The sequence below is a fragment of the Oncorhynchus masou genome, chromosome 19, assembly GCF_036934945.1.
Source record: "Oncorhynchus masou masou isolate Uvic2021 chromosome 19, UVic_Omas_1.1, whole genome shotgun sequence".
NCBI lineage: Eukaryota > Metazoa > Chordata > Actinopteri > Salmoniformes > Salmonidae > Oncorhynchus > Oncorhynchus masou.
The window spans coordinates 34,965,374-34,984,249 of record NC_088230.1 but is presented as its reverse complement, the minus strand read 5'-3'; the positions used below and the strand labels follow the sequence as shown (position 1 = coordinate 34,984,249).

The 18,876-nt window shown below is 47.1% G+C and overlaps 1 protein-coding gene across 1 annotated transcript in view; it reads left to right on the top strand.

Moving 5' to 3' along the window:
- The window catches only part of LOC135505661 (uncharacterized), a 76,692-nt gene that overhangs the window by 23,714 nt on the left and 34,102 nt on the right, over positions 1-18,876 (top strand). The window contains exons 5-6 of the mRNA XM_064924708.1: positions 4,126-4,439; positions 4,571-4,714. Coding sequence (XP_064780780.1) covers positions 4,126-4,439; positions 4,571-4,714 — 458 coding nt within the window. The remainder of the gene's footprint in view (positions 1-4,125; positions 4,440-4,570; positions 4,715-18,876) is intronic.

The window sequence follows — 18,876 nt, the reverse complement described above, 5'->3', positions numbered from 1 at the left end:
AGCACAGTACTACAGGTCAGTCAGTAGGTCAGTAGAGCACAGTACTACAGGTCAGTAGAGCACAGCACTACAGGTCAGTAGAGCACAGTACTACAGGTCAGTACAGTACTACAGGTCAGTAGAGCAGCACTACAGGTCAGTAGAGCACAGTACTACAGGTCAGTAGAGCACAGTACTACAGGTCAGTAGAGCACAGTACTACAGGTCAGTAGAGCACAGTACTACAGGTCAGTAGAGCACAGTACTACAGGTCAGTAGAGCACAGTACTACAGGTCAGTAGAGCACAGTACTACAGGTCAGTAGAACACAGGTCAGTAGAGCACAGTACTACAGGTCAGTAGAGCACAGCACTACAGGTCAGTAGAGCACAGCACTACAGGTCAGTAGAGCACAGCACTACAGGTCAGTAGAGCACAGTACTACAGGTCAGTAGAGCACAGTACTACAGGTCAGTAGAGCACAGTACTACAGGTCAGTAGAGCACAGTACTACAGGTCAGTAGAGCACAGGTCAGTAGAGCACAGTACTACAGGTCAGTAGAGCACAGTACTACAGGTCAGTAGACACAGCACTACAGGTCAGTAGAGCACAGCACTACAGGTCAGTAGAGCACAGCACTACAGGTCAGTAGAGCACAGGGTCAGTAGAGCACAGCACTACAGGTCAGTAGAGCACAGTACTACAGGTCAGTAGAGCACAGTACTACAGGTCAGTAGAGCACAGTACTACAGGTCAGTAGAGCACAGTACTACAGGTCAGTAGAGCACAGTACTACAGGTCAGTAGAGCACAGTACTACAGGTCAGTACAGGTCAGTAGAGCACAGTACTACAGGTCAGTAGAGCACAGCACTACAGGTCACACAGTACTACAGGTCAGTAGAGCACAGTACTACAGGTCAGTAGTCAGTAGACAGGTCAGTAGAGCACAGTACTACAGGTCAGTAGAGCACAGTACTACAGGTCAGTAGAGCACACAGCACTACAGGTCAGTAGAGCACAGTACTACAGGTCAGTAGAGCACAGCACTACAGGTCAGTAGAGCACAGCACTACAGGTCAGTAGAGCACAGTACTACAGGTCAGTAGAGCACAGTACTACAGGTCAGTAGAGCACAGTACTACAGGTCAGTAGAGCACAGTACTACAGGTCAGTAGAACACAGTACTACAGGTCAGTAGAGCACAGTACTACAGGTCAGTAGAACACAGCACTACAGGTCAGTAGAGCACAGTACTACATCTCCTTTGCTAACTGCGACCCAGACACAGATTTACAGACCTGGAGGTCCTACAGCTGTTTTTCCTCTTCCTTTACATAAAATACAAAACAACCCTAAACCTAACATAACCCTTAACCTAACACACTCCTAACACAACCCTAACACAACCCTAAACCTACCACACTCCTAACACAACCCTAACACAACCCAAACCCCAACACAACCCCAACACAACCCTAACACAACCCAAAACCTAACAACCCTAACACAACCCTAACACAACCCAAACCCTAACAAAACCCTAATGCAACCCAAACCCTAACACAACCCCAACACAACCCTAACACAACCCAAAACCTAACAACCCTAACACAACCCTAACACAACCCAAAACCTAACAACCCTAACACAACCCTAACACAACCCAAACCCTAACAAAACCCTAATGCAACCCAAACCCTAACACAACCCCAACACAACCCTAACACAACCCAAAACCTAACAACCCTAACACAACCCTAACACAACCCAAAACCTAACAACCCTAACACAACCCTAACACAACCCTAAACCTAACACATTTGTTTTCCTAACACAACCCTAACACAACCCAAACCCCTAACACAACCCAAAACCTAACACACTCCTAACACAACCCTAACACAACCCTAAACCTAACACACTCCTAACACAACCCTAACACAACCCTAAACCTAACACACTCCTAACACACTCCTAACACAACCTTAACACAACCCTAAACCTAACACACTCCTAACACAACCCTAACACAACCCTAAACCTAACATAACCCTTAACCTAACACAACTCCTAACACAACCCAAACCCCAACACAACCCCAACACAACCCTAACACAACCCAAAACCTAACAACCCTAACAAAACCCTAATGCAACCCCTAACACAACCCTAACACAACCCCAACACAACCCTAACACAACCCAAAACCTAACAACCCTAACACAACCCTAACACAACCCAAAACCTAACAACCCTAACACAACCCTAACACAACCCAAACCCTAACAAAACCCCCAAATGCAACCCAAACCCTAACACAACCCCAACACAACCCTAACACAACCCAAAACCTAACAACCCTAACACAACCCTAACACAACCCAAAACCTAACAACCCTAACACAACCCTAACACAACCCTAAACCTAACACAACCCTAACACAACCCTAACACAACCAAACCCTAACACAACCCTAAACAACTAAACCTAACATTCCTAACACAACCCTAACACAACCCAAACCCTAACACAACCTTAACACAACCCAAACCCTAACACAATCCTAACACAACACAACACAACCCAAACCCTAACACAACCAAACTATAACACAACCCTAAATCTAACACACTCCTAACCCTAACACAACCTTAAACATAACGCAACCCTAATACAACCATAATACAATTCTAACAGAACCACAGCACAACTTTAACCCTAACACAACCCTAACCCCAACACAACCCAAACACAACCCTAACCCTAACCCTAACACAACCCTAACCCTCAATTCTCAGGCCAACTCTTTTCTCTGTATATATCAATGATGTTGCTCTTGCTGCGGGCGATTCCCTGATCCACCTCTACGCAGACGACACCATTCTGAATACTTCCGGCCCGTCCTTGGACACTGTGCTACCTAACCTCCAAACGAACTTCAATGCCATACAACACTCCATCCGTGGCCTCCAACTGCTCTTAAACGCTAGTAAAACCAAATGCATGCTTTTCAACCATTCGCTGCCTGCACCCGCACGCCCGACTAGCATCACCACCCTGGATGGTTCCGACCTAGAATATGTGGACATCTATAAGTACCTAGGTGTCTGGCTAGACTGTAAACTCTCCTTCCAGACTCATATCAAACATCTCCAATATAAAATCAAATCTAGAGTCGGCTTTCTATTCCGTAACAAAGCCTCCTTCACTCACGCCGCCAAACTTACCCTAGTAAAACTGACTATCCTACCGATCCTCGAATTCGGCGATGTCATCTACAAAATAGCTTCCAATACTCTACACATCAAACTGGATGCAGTTTATCACAGTGCCATCCGTTTGTTACTAAAGCACCTTATACCACCCACCACTGCGACAGTCGGCTGGCCCTCGCTACATATTCATCCACCTCTGGCCTGCGCCAGACCCACTGGCTCCAGGTCATCTACAAGTCCATGCTAGGTAAAGCTCCGCCTTATCTCAGTTCACTGGTCACGATGGCAACACCCACCCGTAGCACGCGCCCTCCAGCAGGTGTATCTCACTGATCATCCCTAAAGCCAACACCTCATTTGGCCGCCTTTCGTTCCAGTTCTCTGCTGCCTGTGACTGGAACGAATTGCAAAAATTGTTGGAGTTGGAGACTTTTATCTCTCTCACCAACTTCAAACATCTGCTATCTGAGCAGCTAACCGATCGCTGCAGCTGTACATAGTCTATCGGTAAATAGCCCACCCAATTTTACCTACCTCATCCCCATACAGTTTATATTTATTTACTTTTCTGCTCTTTTGCACACCAATATCTCTACCTGTACATGACCATCTGATCATTTATCACTCCAGTGTTAATCTGCAAAATTGTAATTATTCGTCTCCCTCCTCATGCCTTTTGCACACAATGTATATAGACTCTCTTTTTTTCTACTGTGTTATTGACTTGTTAATTGTTTACTCCATGTGTAACTCTGTGTTGTCTGTTCACACTGCTATGCTTTATCTTGGCCAGGTCACAGTTGTAAATGAGAACTTGTTCTCAACTAGCCTACCTGGTTGAATAAAGGTGAAATAAAATAAAAAAAACTAACCCCAACACAACCCTAACCCCAACACAACCCTAACACAACCCTAACCTTAACTGCAGGAGGACTTTGGAAAGCAGCTGCGCCAGGTGAGAGGGGACAATGAGGAGCGTGTATTCCACCTGGAGTGCAATCTGGCCCGGCTACAGAGCGACCTGGCGCTGGGTGCGCACCACCGTCGTGGAGACCTCCGAGACGTTGCTGTATCCACGGGAGATGACCTCTCACAACGGACCGTCCACAACGTGTGTGTCCAGACGGACCGTCAGACCTTTATCAGAACCCCTGAGGATGAGGAGGGAGGTGTCAGGCTGGGCCCCCAAACCACCCTCAACGTGCCTAAGAGACTGGGCCTGGCTTCTATCAGTCTAAATAAGTCTGGACAGGCTACCTCTCCCTCTTCTCCCTCTTCTTCCCCCTTCTCCCTCCTCCACCTCCTCCTCCTCCTTTCCCAAAACAGACCCAGGGACTTGACGGCCCTCCTCCAACCTCTCTACCAGGCTGCAGCCCTCCACCCCCTCCACCGCCACCAGGCTGTGTTCCCCCTCCCCCTCCAGGTGTTTTGGGGGATAAACCCCACAGGAAGCCTGCTGTGGAACCAGCCTGTCCCATGAAGCCTCTCTACTGGACCAGGATACAGATACAGGACAAGTAGGTGTTACATCTAACTATCAATCAATCAATCAAATGTTTCTTTCCCCATAGTTGTATTTTTCTTCTACAAGGTAACAAAATCGTTATTGCTCTTCCATTTTTACATCGTAATCACCATTGTAAAGTTGTTTTTTACTTTGCGAAACACAGACCAACCACTGATCCCACCCCGATGTTCACATTTATTACTGATCCCGCCCACCTCGATGTTCACGCTTATCACTGATCCCGCCCACCTCGATGTTCACGCTTATCACTGGTCCCGCCCACCTTGATGTTCACACTTATTACTGATCCCGCCCACCTCAATGTTCACGTTTATCACTGATCCCGCCCACCTCAATGTTCACGCTTATCACTGATCCCGCCCACCTCGATGTTCACACTTATTACTAATCCCGCCCACCTCGATGTTCACACTTATCACTGATCCCGCCCACCTTGATGTTCACGCTTATCACTGATCCCGCCCACCTTGATGTTCACACTTATTACTGATCCCGCCCACCTTGATGTTCACGCTTATCACTGATCCCGCCCACCTCGATGTTCACGCTTATCACTGATCCCGCCCACCTCGATGTTCACGCTTATCACTGATCCCGCCCACCTCGATGTTCACGCTTATCACTGATCCCTCCCACCTCGATGTTCACGCTTATCACTGATCCCGCCCACCTCGATGTTCACGCTTATCACTGATCCCGCCCACCTCGATGTTCACGCTTATCACTGATCCCGCCCACCCCGATGTTCACACTTATTACTAATCCCGCCCACCTCGATGTTCACGCTTATCACTGATCCCGCCCAGCTCGATGTTCACGCTTATCACTGATCCCGCCCACCTCAATGTTCACGCTTATCACTGATCCCGCCCACCTCAATGTTCACGCTTATCACTGATCCCGCCCACCCCGACGTTCACACTTATAACACACCACAGGACACGTCTAAAATAATCATAATCAAAAGAAGCAGTAGCAGACATCAATCAGCAGCTAGCATGGTTCTGAATGTTAGGGAGAAAACCTGTAAAAGAACCCCAGATGTTCCGACACTTAGTATTTCCTGACATTGTAGGATATTTAGTATATATAGAACACTAGGTGATGTCATCAAATATGACATCACCTCGTTCCATCATTGTCATGTTGATAGAGCATGTTTTGATTTCCATTTTGATAAGATGTACATTTTACCTGCAGTAGCAGCAGTTGATATTTAACAAGGTTATATCCCCTAACAACCACATCCTGGGGTCCTTTTTCCTAAAGTTCCCTAAGTATGGACAGCTCCATCCCACGTCATTTCAGCGTCTAGTTTTAATTTACATTTGTTTGAGTTGTCAACAATAAATGTCACCATGTCTTTGGATGTCGGTTAAGTGTTGGGTGATAAATAAATATAAAAAACATACAAATACAAATACAATATATGTTGATTCAAGCAGTTTTGGCCCAGTAAAATAAATCAGATGTATACTGAACATATACTGTATACTGAAGCTTCTCATACGAATGCTGTAATTTTATCTAAAACATCAGGTGTACGCCGACCCCAGCTAAGTAACTCATGCAAAGAGTTAAAGCGCAATTCTGTGTTTTATCTCCAGTACATTTGCCATGATTGTCAGTTATGTGGTTCACCGCTGCATACCATAATGTTCTGAATAATCTCAGTGAGTCTTTGCTGGGATGACATCAATCTACTGCCAGAGAATACCAACACCAAACACATTGGTTCACCGTTCCACTGGAGCGGACAGTACACAGCATACCATAATGTTCTGAATAATCACCAGCCTCAACCCTGGGCCAACATCACAGAGCCAGCCTAAACCCTCGGCCTAACATCACCGAGCCATCCTCAACCCTCGGCCTAACATCACCGAGCCAGCCTCAACCCTGGGCCTAACTTCACCGAGCCATCCTCAACCCTGGGCCTAACTTCACCGAGCCAGCCTAAACCCTGGGCCTAACCCTTCACCGAGCCAGCCTCAACCCTGGGCCTAACATCACCGACCGAGCCAGCCTCAACCCTCGGCCTAACATCACCGAGCCATCCTCAACCCTCGGCCTAACATCACCGAGCCAGTCTAAACCCTCGGCCTAACATCACCGAGCCAGCCTCAACCCTGGGCCTAACTTCACCGAGCCATCCTCAACCCTGGGCCTAACATTCACCGAGCCAGCCTCAACCCTGGGCCTAACATCACCGAGCCAGCCTCAACCCTGGGCCTAACATCACCAAGCCAGCGTTAACATCACCGGAGTGGAACATCACCGCGGTGGATGGCCAGCCTCAACCCTCCATCACTTATTGTCGCCAGCCTGTGGAAGTGGGTGAGTGCTATGGTCCCATGGTTTCTCTCGACTCACCCGGCTCCAGGATGGACATTTAACCCTGGGCTTCAAACATACTCACCGAGCCAGCCTCGGGCCTATCATGTGATCCCTGACTCACTTCTGGGCCTAACATCACCGCCAAGTTGTTTTAATTAGTTCCCCCAGCATCCAGTGCAGGGCCTACCATCACCGAGAGCGTTACTCACCCTGATTGTTAATTAAGTTACGGGACTGCCCCTAATCTAAAAACATAAACCCAGCCTCCAGCCAGCCTCAACCCTGGGCCTTGGGCCTTAGCCTCAACCCTGGGCCCTAACCATCACCGAGCCAGCCTCAACCCTGGGCCTAACATCACCGAGCCAGCCTCAACCCTGGGCCTAACACAGCGTTACTCACCGGAGTGGAAAGCGGTGGATGGCCTCGTCCACTTTTCATCGCCGCTGTGGAAGTGGGTGAGTGCTATGGTCCCATGGTTTCTCTCGACTCACCCGGCTCCAGGATGGACTTTAACTCTTCAAACATACTCAAGTCTCTATCATATGTGAAATTTAACTTTTTACAATGTGTCAATCACTCTCGAGTCATCTGGGACAAACAAGCTAAACCCAAGGGACTACTAGGGGGGCACTTGAACATTCGTAGTGTCATTCCAAAAAGTGATCAAATTCAACATCTACTCATGGACTCCAACCTTGACTTCCTCTGCCTCTCAGAGACACGGCTCCATAAAACCTCTCCATATGCTGCTGTGATTGTGCCTGGCTACAATGTCTTCAGGAGAGACAGGACTGAAGGAAGAGGAGGGGGTCTGATGATTTACGTTAAAGAACATATCCGATGTAAACAAATTGAGTGGTCATGTGATAATGAACGAGAATGTATTGGCCTGAACGTTACACTGTCTCCCCAAGTGTCTTTTACCCTTATTGGAATGTATAGGCCACCTTCCACCAAAAGTCTGTTTTTTTGATCAGTTTAATATCATGCTTAGGGAATGTGATTTTGGGAAAGAGTTCATCTTAATGGGAGATTTCAACATTAATTATGAAGACAAGTTTTGTCGGAAAACACTCAAACGGATCACTAATACCTTTGACCTTACACAGCTAGTTAAAGAGCCAACCAGGGTGCCTTGTTGCTCTAAAAGACAGATTGATTTGGTGTTCAGTAATAAACCAGAGAGTGTGACTAAATCATTCAATATGGTTACTGGGCTATCTGATCATAATCTGACACTTATAGCCAGAAAGCTGTCTAAGAGCAGGTTTAACCTCTCTACTGTTAGAAAGCCGGATCAACTAAGAATACCTAAGAGTGAATTAAACTATTTTTAAAACGCAATTAAGGGAATTAACTGGAATGATCTCTTGTCCTATACAGACGTGGAAGCTGATAGTCAAGTTTTTCTATCCACAATCCAGACTACAATAAATGGTTTCCTAAAGAAAATCAAATCCAAACCTGGCCAAGAGAGCGCTATTCCTTGGCTAAATGGAGAAATCTGGAAACTGATGAAAGAACGAGATGATGCTCTAAAAATAGTCATAAGATCCAAATTAGAGCATGACAGATGTAGGTTTACCATGTTGAGAAATAAGGTGATGAAAGAAATCAGACAGGCCAAGGCAAACTTTTTAATTAAAATAATTGGTGAAGCAAAGGGAAATTCTAAATTGATCTGGGAGAATCTAAAAAAGTTAACAGGGAAAGACCATAGTAACATTGCAAAAAGAGTAGAAATCATGGTGAATAACAATCTAACACAGGATGCAGTCGAAATAGCAATAGTTTTCAATCCCTACTTTATTGACTCGGTCAGGGTACAGACACAGAACCCCTCCACTGGTTTCTTGGGCTCAGTGCTAGTAAATGACGCTCAACCTGTCTTTATCATAAGGGAGGTTTCTGAGTCAAGGGTGAACAAGGTGATTAGCTCACTAAAGAACTCTAAAGCCAAAGATGTGTTTGGGCTGGACTCTACCTTTCTTAAAAACTACAAAGAGTCACTCATTGGCCCCATTACCAAGGTCACCAACACATCTATTGGTCTCGGGGTGTTTCCAAGGGTATGAAAGTCGGCCATAATAACGGCCATCTTTAAATCGGGCGACCCTGCTGACGTGAGTAACTACAGGACCATTAGTATACTACCTGTGGTGTCAAAGGTTGTTGAAAAGTGTGTAGCAGAGAACTGATTGCCTACCTCAACAACAGCCCCTTCACATTACACTCCATGCAGTTTGGATTCAGAGCGAAACACTCCACTGAAACGGCCAACTGCTTTCTTCTGGAAAATGTGAAGTCCAAGATGGACAAAGGGGGCGTTGTTGGGGATGTGTTTCTGGACCTAAGGAAGGCTTTGAATACAGTTAACCACGAGGTTCTCATCACAAAATTGTCCAAGTTCAACTTTTCCCCCAATGCCTTGAGATGGATGAAATCATACCTTGAAGGCAGAACTCAGTGTGTCAGAGTGAGCAATGAGCTGTCGCCCTATCGTAGCTATGATGTGGGCGTGCCCCAAGGGTCAATACTGGGGCCCCTCCTGTTCAGCCTGTACATTAATTATCTTCCTTCTGTCTGTACTGGGTCTGAAGTTCAAATGTATGCAGATGATACAGTGATATAGGTGCATGCAAAGAACAAACAACAAGCTGCACAAGAACTCACTACTGTAATGGTCCAGGTTACAAAGTGGCTCAGTGACTCGTGTTTGCATCTCAATGTGAAAAAAACTGTTTGCATGTTCTTCACAAAGAGGGCAACAGATGCTACTGAGCCAGATATCTACGTGTCAGGGGAGAAGCCCCAGGTAGTATCTGGTTTTAAGTACCTTGGCATCATACTTGATTCCAACCTCTCTTTTAAAAAGCATGTGAAAAAGGTAATTCAGATAACCAAATTCAACCTAGCTAATTTCCGATTTATACGAAATTGTTTGACTACAGAGGTAGCAAAACTGTACTTCAAATCTATGATACTCCCCAACTTAACATACTGCTTGACTAGTTGGGCCCAAGCTTGCTGTACAACAGTAAAACCTATTCAGTCTGTCTACAAACAGGCTCTCAAAGTGCTTGATAGGAAGCCCAATAGCCATCATCACTGTTTTGTGCAGTACACCGACGCATGTCTTGTATTCAAGATCCTAAATGGCCTGGCTCCCCCTCCACTCAGTATTTTTGTTAAACAGAAAACCCAAACATATGGCAGCAGATCCACAAGGTCTGCCATGAGAGTTGACTGTATAGTTCCCTTGAGGAAAAGCACCTTTAGTAAATCCGCTTTCTCTGTGAGAGCTTCCCATGTCTGGAATACACTGCCATCAGACACCCATAACTGCACCACATATCACACTTTCACAAAATGCATGAAGACATGGCTAAAGGTCAATCAGATGTGTGAATATCATCCCTAGCTGTGTGTTGCCGCTTTCCATGTTGTCTGTTGTCTGTAGCTTGTGAGGTGTGGAAAGACTTTGTTGCTTTTATGAATTTTGTCTTGCTGCTTTTTGTCCTATGTTGCTCTGTCTGTATGCTACGTCTTGCTTGTCCTATGTTGCTCTGTCTGTATGCTACGTCTTGCTTGTCCTATGTTGCTCTGTCTGTATGCTACGTCTTGCTTGTCCTATGTTGCTGTCTGTATGCTACGTCTTGCTTGTCCTATGTTGCTCTGTCTGTATGCTACATCTTGCTTGTCCTATGTTTCTCTGTCTGTATGCTATGTCTTGCTTGTCCTATGTTGCTCTGTCTGTATACTATGTCTTGCTTGTCCTATGTTGCTCTGTCTGTATGCTACATCTTGCTTGTCCTATGTTGCTATGTTGTATTGTCTTGCTTGTCCTATGTTGCTCTGTCTGTATGCTAATCTTGCTTGTCCTATGTTGCTCTGTCTGTATGAAACGTTTGATTAATGTGCTCTGTCTGTGTAAAAAATAAAAATAAACTCAACTCTGTCTGTAAATGCAACTTTGCAACAATTGTCCTATGTTTTTGTCTGAGTTACAGGTCATTGTCCTATGTTGCTCTGTCTGTATGCTACGTAATTGCTTGTCCTATGTTGTTCTGTCTGTATGCAGCCTTGCTTGTCCTGGGTTGCTCTGTCTGTATGCCCACCCACTTGCTTGTCCTATGCCCCTCTGTCTGTGTGCTATGTCTTGCTTGTCCTATGTTGCTCTGTCTGTATACTATGTCTTGCTTGTCCTATGTTGCTCGGCGTGTGCTCACTGCTCAATGATTGTCTATATTGTAATTGTTTTTAAGAACCTCCAGGGACTGTGGAGGAAAATCCTGGCCAGCTGGTTAAAACCGACACTTTTACTGAAACGTTGATTAATGTGCACTGTCCCTGTAAAAAATAAAAATAAACTCAAGAACAAAATGGGGATGCAACTTGCAACAATTTCGTGATTTTACTGAGTTACAGGTCATATAAGGAGTCAATTTAAATAAATTCATTAGGTGAAATCTATGGATATCACATGACTGGGCAGGGGTGCAGCCATGGGTGGGCCTGGGAGGCCCCACCAATCAGAATGAGTTTTTCCCCGAGGCATAGGCCACCCTACTGGTGAAGAACCAATCCAGAATGAGGAGGTCCCCGGCTGGGCTTTATTACAGACGGAAATACTCCTCAGCTGTCCGCGTGACTGGTCTCAGACCATCCTACAGGTGAAGAATCCGGATGGGGAGGTCCTGGGCTGGCGTAGTTACATGTGGTCTGCGGTTGTGAGGCGGGTTGACTGGTCTCAGACCATCCTACAGGTGAAGAATCCGGATGTGGAGGTCCTGGGCTGGCGTAGTTACATGTGGTCTGCGGTTGTGAGGCCGGTTGACTGGTCTCAGACCATCCTACAGGTGAAGAATCCGGATGTGGAGGTCCTGGGCTGGCGTAGTTACATGTGGTCTGCGGTTGTGAGGCCGGTTGGACGTACTGCCAAATTCTCTAAAACAACATTAAATTATCTGTCAACAGCTCTGGTGGACATTCCTGCATATGGAACATTTCTGGGATCTTTTATTTCAGATAATGAACCATGGGATCAACACTTTACATGTTGTGTTTATATTTTTTTCAGTGTATGAAACCATTTTACATCAGCAGTTGTCACAGCACATTACAGTAACCTGGTCTAGATCAGATCACTTAGCCTGTTCCCAGGTCTGTTAGTGCTGTATAGTATAGCGTACTTCTATGGTTGTTTTCATGCCAAACAGACCTCGGACCAAGCTAGCAATCTTGCCCTATTTTGTTCAACCACATCTTGGTTCCTGTTAAGCCGTTTCATTCCTTGTGGAATATGGGGTCCATTGACAAATTGCTTCCATCCCAACTTTTTTCTAGGTTTGGCTCATAAGAGCCTGGTATAAACGTTTTGGGTGGCTGTACAGTAGACAATTCAGTGTCGTCTGCCAGTAATACAGCAGGCATTGATTTGTGTGTCGTCCAATCCATTGGCCATCCTCTCTACTGTTGCACTTTAATCTGAAACATTTTGAACAAACTTGTACCCACCCGCAGCTCTCCATCCAGCCAATGTAGACAACTGCAAGCGGTTATGCTACGAGTGTGGCTCGTGTTAAGTTGCTGTTGTTCCAACAGCCTCCCTGGGTGGTGTTTCATCCTGGTGGTGATTGCCAGAGAGAAAAGAAGAGAGAAAATAGCGCAACATTTGTTGCTGCCAAATATATTGTCACCTTTGCACTTTTCTTAAATAATTCCCTATTTCTTCAAAAAAGAAGTTCAAATTGAAGAACATTTTGGGTCTCCACACCATGTAAATGAATTTTCAACATTGTAGAACATATTTATTTTTGTAAACTTAGATTTAAATTTTATTTTATTTTTATAGAAAATATGAACACATGAAATGGACAAAATTATTTTCAGATCTCTCCATAGGGTTTAGATGGGATTAGATGGGATAGATGGGATTAGATGGGATCTGGACTTTGCTGTCCTGGGTGCTTTTTAACGTGTGTTTGGGGTTGTTGTCCCGCTGGAAGATCCCAACTTTCAACAGAGATACAGTACTTGGACACTGGGTTGAACATTGCACTCCAAAAAACCTTAATAACCTGCTCCTAAATTAAAATTCAAATCAAATCATATTTTATTTGTCACATACACATGGTTAGCAGATGTTAATGCGAGTGTAGCGAAATGCTTGTGCTTCTAGTTCCGACAATGCAGTAATAACCAACAAGTAATCTAACTAACAATTCCAAAACTAATTTCTTATACACAGTGTAAGGGGATAAAGAATATGTACATAAATATATGAATGAGTGATGGTGCAGAGCAGCATAGGCAAGATACAGTAGATGGTATCGAGTACAGTATATACATATGAGATGAGTGTGTAAACAAGGTGGCATAGTTAAAGTGGCTAGTGATACATGTATTACATAAGGATGCAGTAGATGATAGAGTACTGTTATGTACTTGAGTGAAGACCCAAAAGCGGTTTTAACAGAAAACAGAGTTCTTTAATGAAAAACAGGAATGGCATAAATCCTCTTCCAACGTAGTCAATGGAACAAAAAGAACGTTAGTATAATGCAGGATGCACCTGCCAGGCAGACTCCGACAGGATAGGACAAGGTGGAAGCAAATGAGACGACAGCTTGCTTCTGGCATCAAAAACACAAACAAGAATCAGACACTGAAAGTAGCAGGAACAGAGAGAGAAATAGAGACCTAATCAGAGGGGGAAGAGAGAACAGGTGGGAAAGAGTGAATGAGCTAGTTAGGAGGGATGTAGAACAGCTGAAGAATGAGAGACAGAGAAGGTAACCTAAAAAGACCAGCAGAGAGAGACAGAGTGAAGAGAAAGGACAGGAACAGACATAACAAGACATGACTGTACCCCCCCCACTCACCGAGCGCCTCCTGGCGCACTCGAGGAGGAAACCTGGCGGCAACGGAGGAAATCATCGATCAGCGAACGGTCCAGCACGTTCCGAGAGGGAACCCAACTCCTCTCCTCAGGACCGTACCCCTCCCAATCCACTAGGTACTGATGACCACGGCCCCGAGGGCGCATGTCCAAAATCTTACGAACCCTGTAGATGGGTGCGCCCTCGACAAGGATGGGGGGGGAGGGACGAGCGGGGCGCGAAGAACGGGCTTAACACAGGAGACATGGAAGACCGGGTGAACGCGACGAAGATAGCGCGGGAGAAGAAGTCGCACTGCGACAGGATTAATGACCTGAGAAATACGGAACGGACCAATGAACCGCGGGGCCAACTTGCGAGAAGCTGTCTTAAGGGGAAGGTTCTGAGTGGAGAGCCATACTCTCTGACCGCAACAATATCTAGGACTCTTGGTCCTACGCTTATTAGCGGCCCTCACAGTCTGCGCCCTATTACGGCAAAGTGCCGACCTGACCCCCTTCCAGGTGCGCTCGCAACGCTGGACAAAAGCCTGAGCGGAGGGGACGCAGGACTCGGCGAGCTGAGATGAGAACAGCGGAGGCTGGTACCCGAGGCTACTCTGAAAAGGAGATAGACCGGTAGCAGACGAGGAAGCGAGTTGTGGGCGTACTCTGCCCAGGGAGCTGTTCTGACCAAGACGCAGGGTTACGAAAAGAAAGACTGCGTAAAATGCGACCAACAGTCTGATTGGCCCGTTCGGCTTGACCGTTAGACTGGGGATGAAAGCCGGACGAGAGACTGACGGAAGCCCCAATCAAACGGCAAAACTCCCTCCAAAATTGAGACGTGAACTGCGGGCCTCTGTCGGAAACGACGTCAGACGGAAGGCCATGAATTCGGAAAACATTCTCGATAATGATCTGAGCCGTCTCCTTAGCAGAAGGGAGCTTAGCGAGAGGAATGAAATGAGCCGCCTTAGAGAATCTATCGACAACCGTAAGAATAACTGTCTTCCCCGCTGATGAAGGCAGTCCGGTGATAAAATCTAAAGCGATGTGAGACCACGGTCGAGAGGGAATGGGAAGCGGTCTGAGACGGCCGGCAGGAGGAGAGTTCCCAGATTTAGTCTGCGCGCAGACCGAACAAGCGGCGACAAATCGACGCGCGTCACGTTCCCGAGTGGGCCACCAGAAACGCTGGCGAATGGAAGCGAGCGTACCCGAACGCCGGGGTGGCCGGCTAACTTGGCAGAGTGGGCCCACTGAAGAACGGCCGGACGAGTAGGAACGGGAACGAACAGAAGGTTCCTAGGACAAGCTCGCGGCGACGGAGTGTGAGCGAGTGCTTGCTTTACCTGCCTCTCAATTCCCCAGACAGTCAACCCGACAACACGCCCGTCAGGGAGAATCCCCTCGGGGTCGGTGGAGACCTCAGAAGAACTGAAGAGACGAGATAAAGCATCAGGCTTGGTGTTTTTTGAGCCCGGACGATAAGAAATAACAAACTCGAAACGAGCGAAAAACAGAGCCCAACGAGCCTGACGCGCATTAAGTCGTTTGGCTGAACGGATGTACTCAAGGTTCCTATGGTCAGTCCAAACGACAAAAGGAACGGTCGCCCCCTCAACCACTGTCGCCATTCGCCTAGGGCTAAGCGGATGGCGAGCAGTTCGCGATTACCAACATCATAGTTACGTTCTGACGGCGATAAGCGATGAGAGAAAACGCGCAAGGATGGACCTTGCCATCAGAGAGAGAGCGCTGAGAAAGAATGGCTCCCACGCCCACCTCTGACGCGTCAACCTCAACAACAAACTGACTAGAGATGTCAGGTGTAACAAGAATAGGTGCGGATGTAAAACGATTCTTAAGAAGATCAAAAGCTCCCTGGGCGGAAACGGACCACTTAAAGCACGTCTTAACAGAAGTAAGGGCTGTGAGGGGAGCTGCCACCTGACCGAAATTACGGATGAAACGACGATAGAAATTAGCGAAGCCCAGAAAGCGCTGCAGCTCGACGCGTGACTTAGGAACGGGCCAATCAATGACAGCCTGGACCTTAGCGGGATCCATCTTAATGCCCTCAGCGGAAATAACGGAACCGAGAAAAGGGACAGAGGCGGCATAAAAGTGCACTTCTCAGCCTTCACATAAAGACAGTTCTCCAAAAGGCGCTGGAGGACGCGTCGCACGTGCTGAACATGAATCGAGAGAGACGGTGAAAAAATCAGGATATCGTCCATGTAAACGAAAACAAAAATGTTCAGCATGTCTCTCAGGACGTCGTTAACTAGTGCCTGAAAGACAGCTGGAGCGTTAACGAGGCCGAAAGGAAGAACCCGGTATTCAAAGTGCCCTAACGGAGTGTTAAACGCCGTCTTCCACTCGTCCCCCTCCCTGATGCGCACGAGATGGTAGGCGTTACGAAGGTCCAATTTGGTGAAAAACCTGGCTCCCTGCAGGATCTCGAAGGCTGAAGACATAAGAGGAAGCGGATAACGATTCTTAACTGTTATGTCATTCAGCCCTCGATAATCCACGCATGGGCGCAGGGACCCGTCCTTCTTCTGAACAAAAAAAAACCCCGCTCCGGCGGGAGAGGAGGAGGAGACTATGGTACCGGCGTCGAGCGAAACCGACAAATAATCCTCGAGAGCCTTACGTTCGGGAGCCGACAGAGAGTATAATCTACCCCGGGGGGAGTAGTTCCCGGAAGGAGATCAATACTACAGTCATACGACCGGTGTGGAGGGAGAGAAGTGGCCTTGGAACGACTGAACACCGTGCGCAGATCGTGATACTCCTCCGGCACCCCTGTCAAATCGCCAGGCTCCTCCTGTGAAGAAGAGACAGAGGAAACAGGAGGGATAGCAGACATTAAACAGGTCACATGACAAGAAACATTCCAGGATAGGATAGTATTACTAGACCAATTAATAGAAGGGTTATGGCGCACTAGCCAGGGATGACCCAAAACAACAGGTGTAAAAGGTGAACGAAAAATTAAAAAAGAAATGGTTTCGCTATGATTACCAGAGACAGTGAGGGTTAAAGGCAGCGTCTCACGCTGAATCTTGGGGAGAGAACTACCATCTAAAGCGAACAAGGCCGTGGGCTCCCTAACTGTCTGAGAGGAATGTCATGTTCCCGAGCCCAGGTCTCGTCCATAAAACAGCCCTCCGCCCCAGAGTCTATCAAGGCACTGCAGGAAGCAGATGAACCGGGCCAGCGGAGATGGACCGGAAAGGTAGTGCGTGATCCAGAAGGAGAGGCCTGAGTAGTTGCGCTCACCAGTAGCCCTCCTCTTACTGATGAGCTCTGGCTTTTACTGGACATGAGGTGACAAAATGACCAGCGGAGCCGCAGTAGAGACAGAGGCGATTGGTGATTCTCCGTTCCTTCTCCTTGGCCGAGATGCGGATACCCCCAGCTGCATAGGCTCAGCATCCGAGCCGGCGGAGGAGGGTGGCAGTGATGCGGCAGGTGGCAGTGATGTGGAGAGGGGAGCAACGGAGAACGCGAGCTCCTTTCCACGAGCTCGGCGACGAAGATCAAACCGTCGCTCTATGCGAATAGCGAGAGCTATTAAGGAGTCCAGACTGGAAGGAACCTCCCGGGAGAGGATCTCATCCTTAACCTCGACAAGGAGACCCTCCAGAAAACGAGCGAGCAAAGCCGGCTCGTTCCAGTCACTAGAGGCAGCGAGAGTGCGAAACTCAATAGAATAATCCGTTATGGATCGATTCCCCTGACATAGGGAAGACAGGGCCCTGGAAGCCTCCTCCCCAAAAACAGAACGGTCAAAAACCCGTATCATCTCCTCCTTAAAGTCCTGATACTGGTTAATACACTCAGCCCTCGCCTCCCAGATTGCCGTGCCCCACTCACGCGCCCGTCCGGTAAGGAGAGAAATGACGTAGGCGATGCGGGCTGCGCTCCTGGAGTAAGTGTTGGGCTGGAGAGAGAACACCACATCACACTGAGTGAGGAATGAGCGGCACTCAGTGGGCTCCCCAGAGTAACACGGCGGGTTGTTGATCCTGGGCTCCGGAGACTCGGAAACCCTGGAAGTGGGCGGTGGATCGAGGTGGAGTTGGTGAACCTGTCTTGTGAGGTCGGAGACTTGGACGGCCAGGGTCTCAACGGCATGTCGAGCAGCAGACAATTCCTCCTCGTGTCTGCCTAGCATCGCTCCCTGGATCTCGACGGCGGAGTGAAAAGGGTCCGGAGCCGCTGGGTCCATTCTTGGTCTGATTCTTCTGTTATGTACTTGAGTGAAGACCCAAAAGCGGTTTTAACAGAAAACAGAGTTCTTTAATGAAAAACAGGAATGGCATAAATCCTCTTCCAACGTAGTCAATGGAACAAAAAGAACGTTAGTATAATGCAGGATGCACCTGCCAGGCAGACTCCGACAGGATAGGACAAGGTGGAAGCAAACGAGACGACAGCTTGCTTCTGGCATCAAAAACACAAACAAGAATCAGACACTGAAAGTAGCAGGAACAGAGAGAGAAATAGAGACCTAATCAGAGGGGGAAGAGAGAACAGGTGGGAAAGAGTGAATGAGCTAGTTAGGGGAGATGTAGAACAGCTGAAGAATGAGAGACAGAGAAGGTAACCTAAAAAGACCAGCAGAGAGAGACAGAGTGAAGAGAAAGGACAGGAACAGACATAACAAGACATGACAGAGTACAGTATATACGTATACATATGAGATGAATAATGTAGGGTATGTAAACATTATATTAGGTAGCATTGTTTAAAGTGGCTAGTGATATATTTTACATCCTTCCCATCAATTCCCATTATTGAAGTGGCTGGAGTTGAGTCAGTGTGTTGGCAGCTGCCACTCAATGTTAATTGTGAACTAAAATAAAATTGCTTCTGCAATGTTGACAATCCAATAACATTCTTTTCAATTTCAATTTATT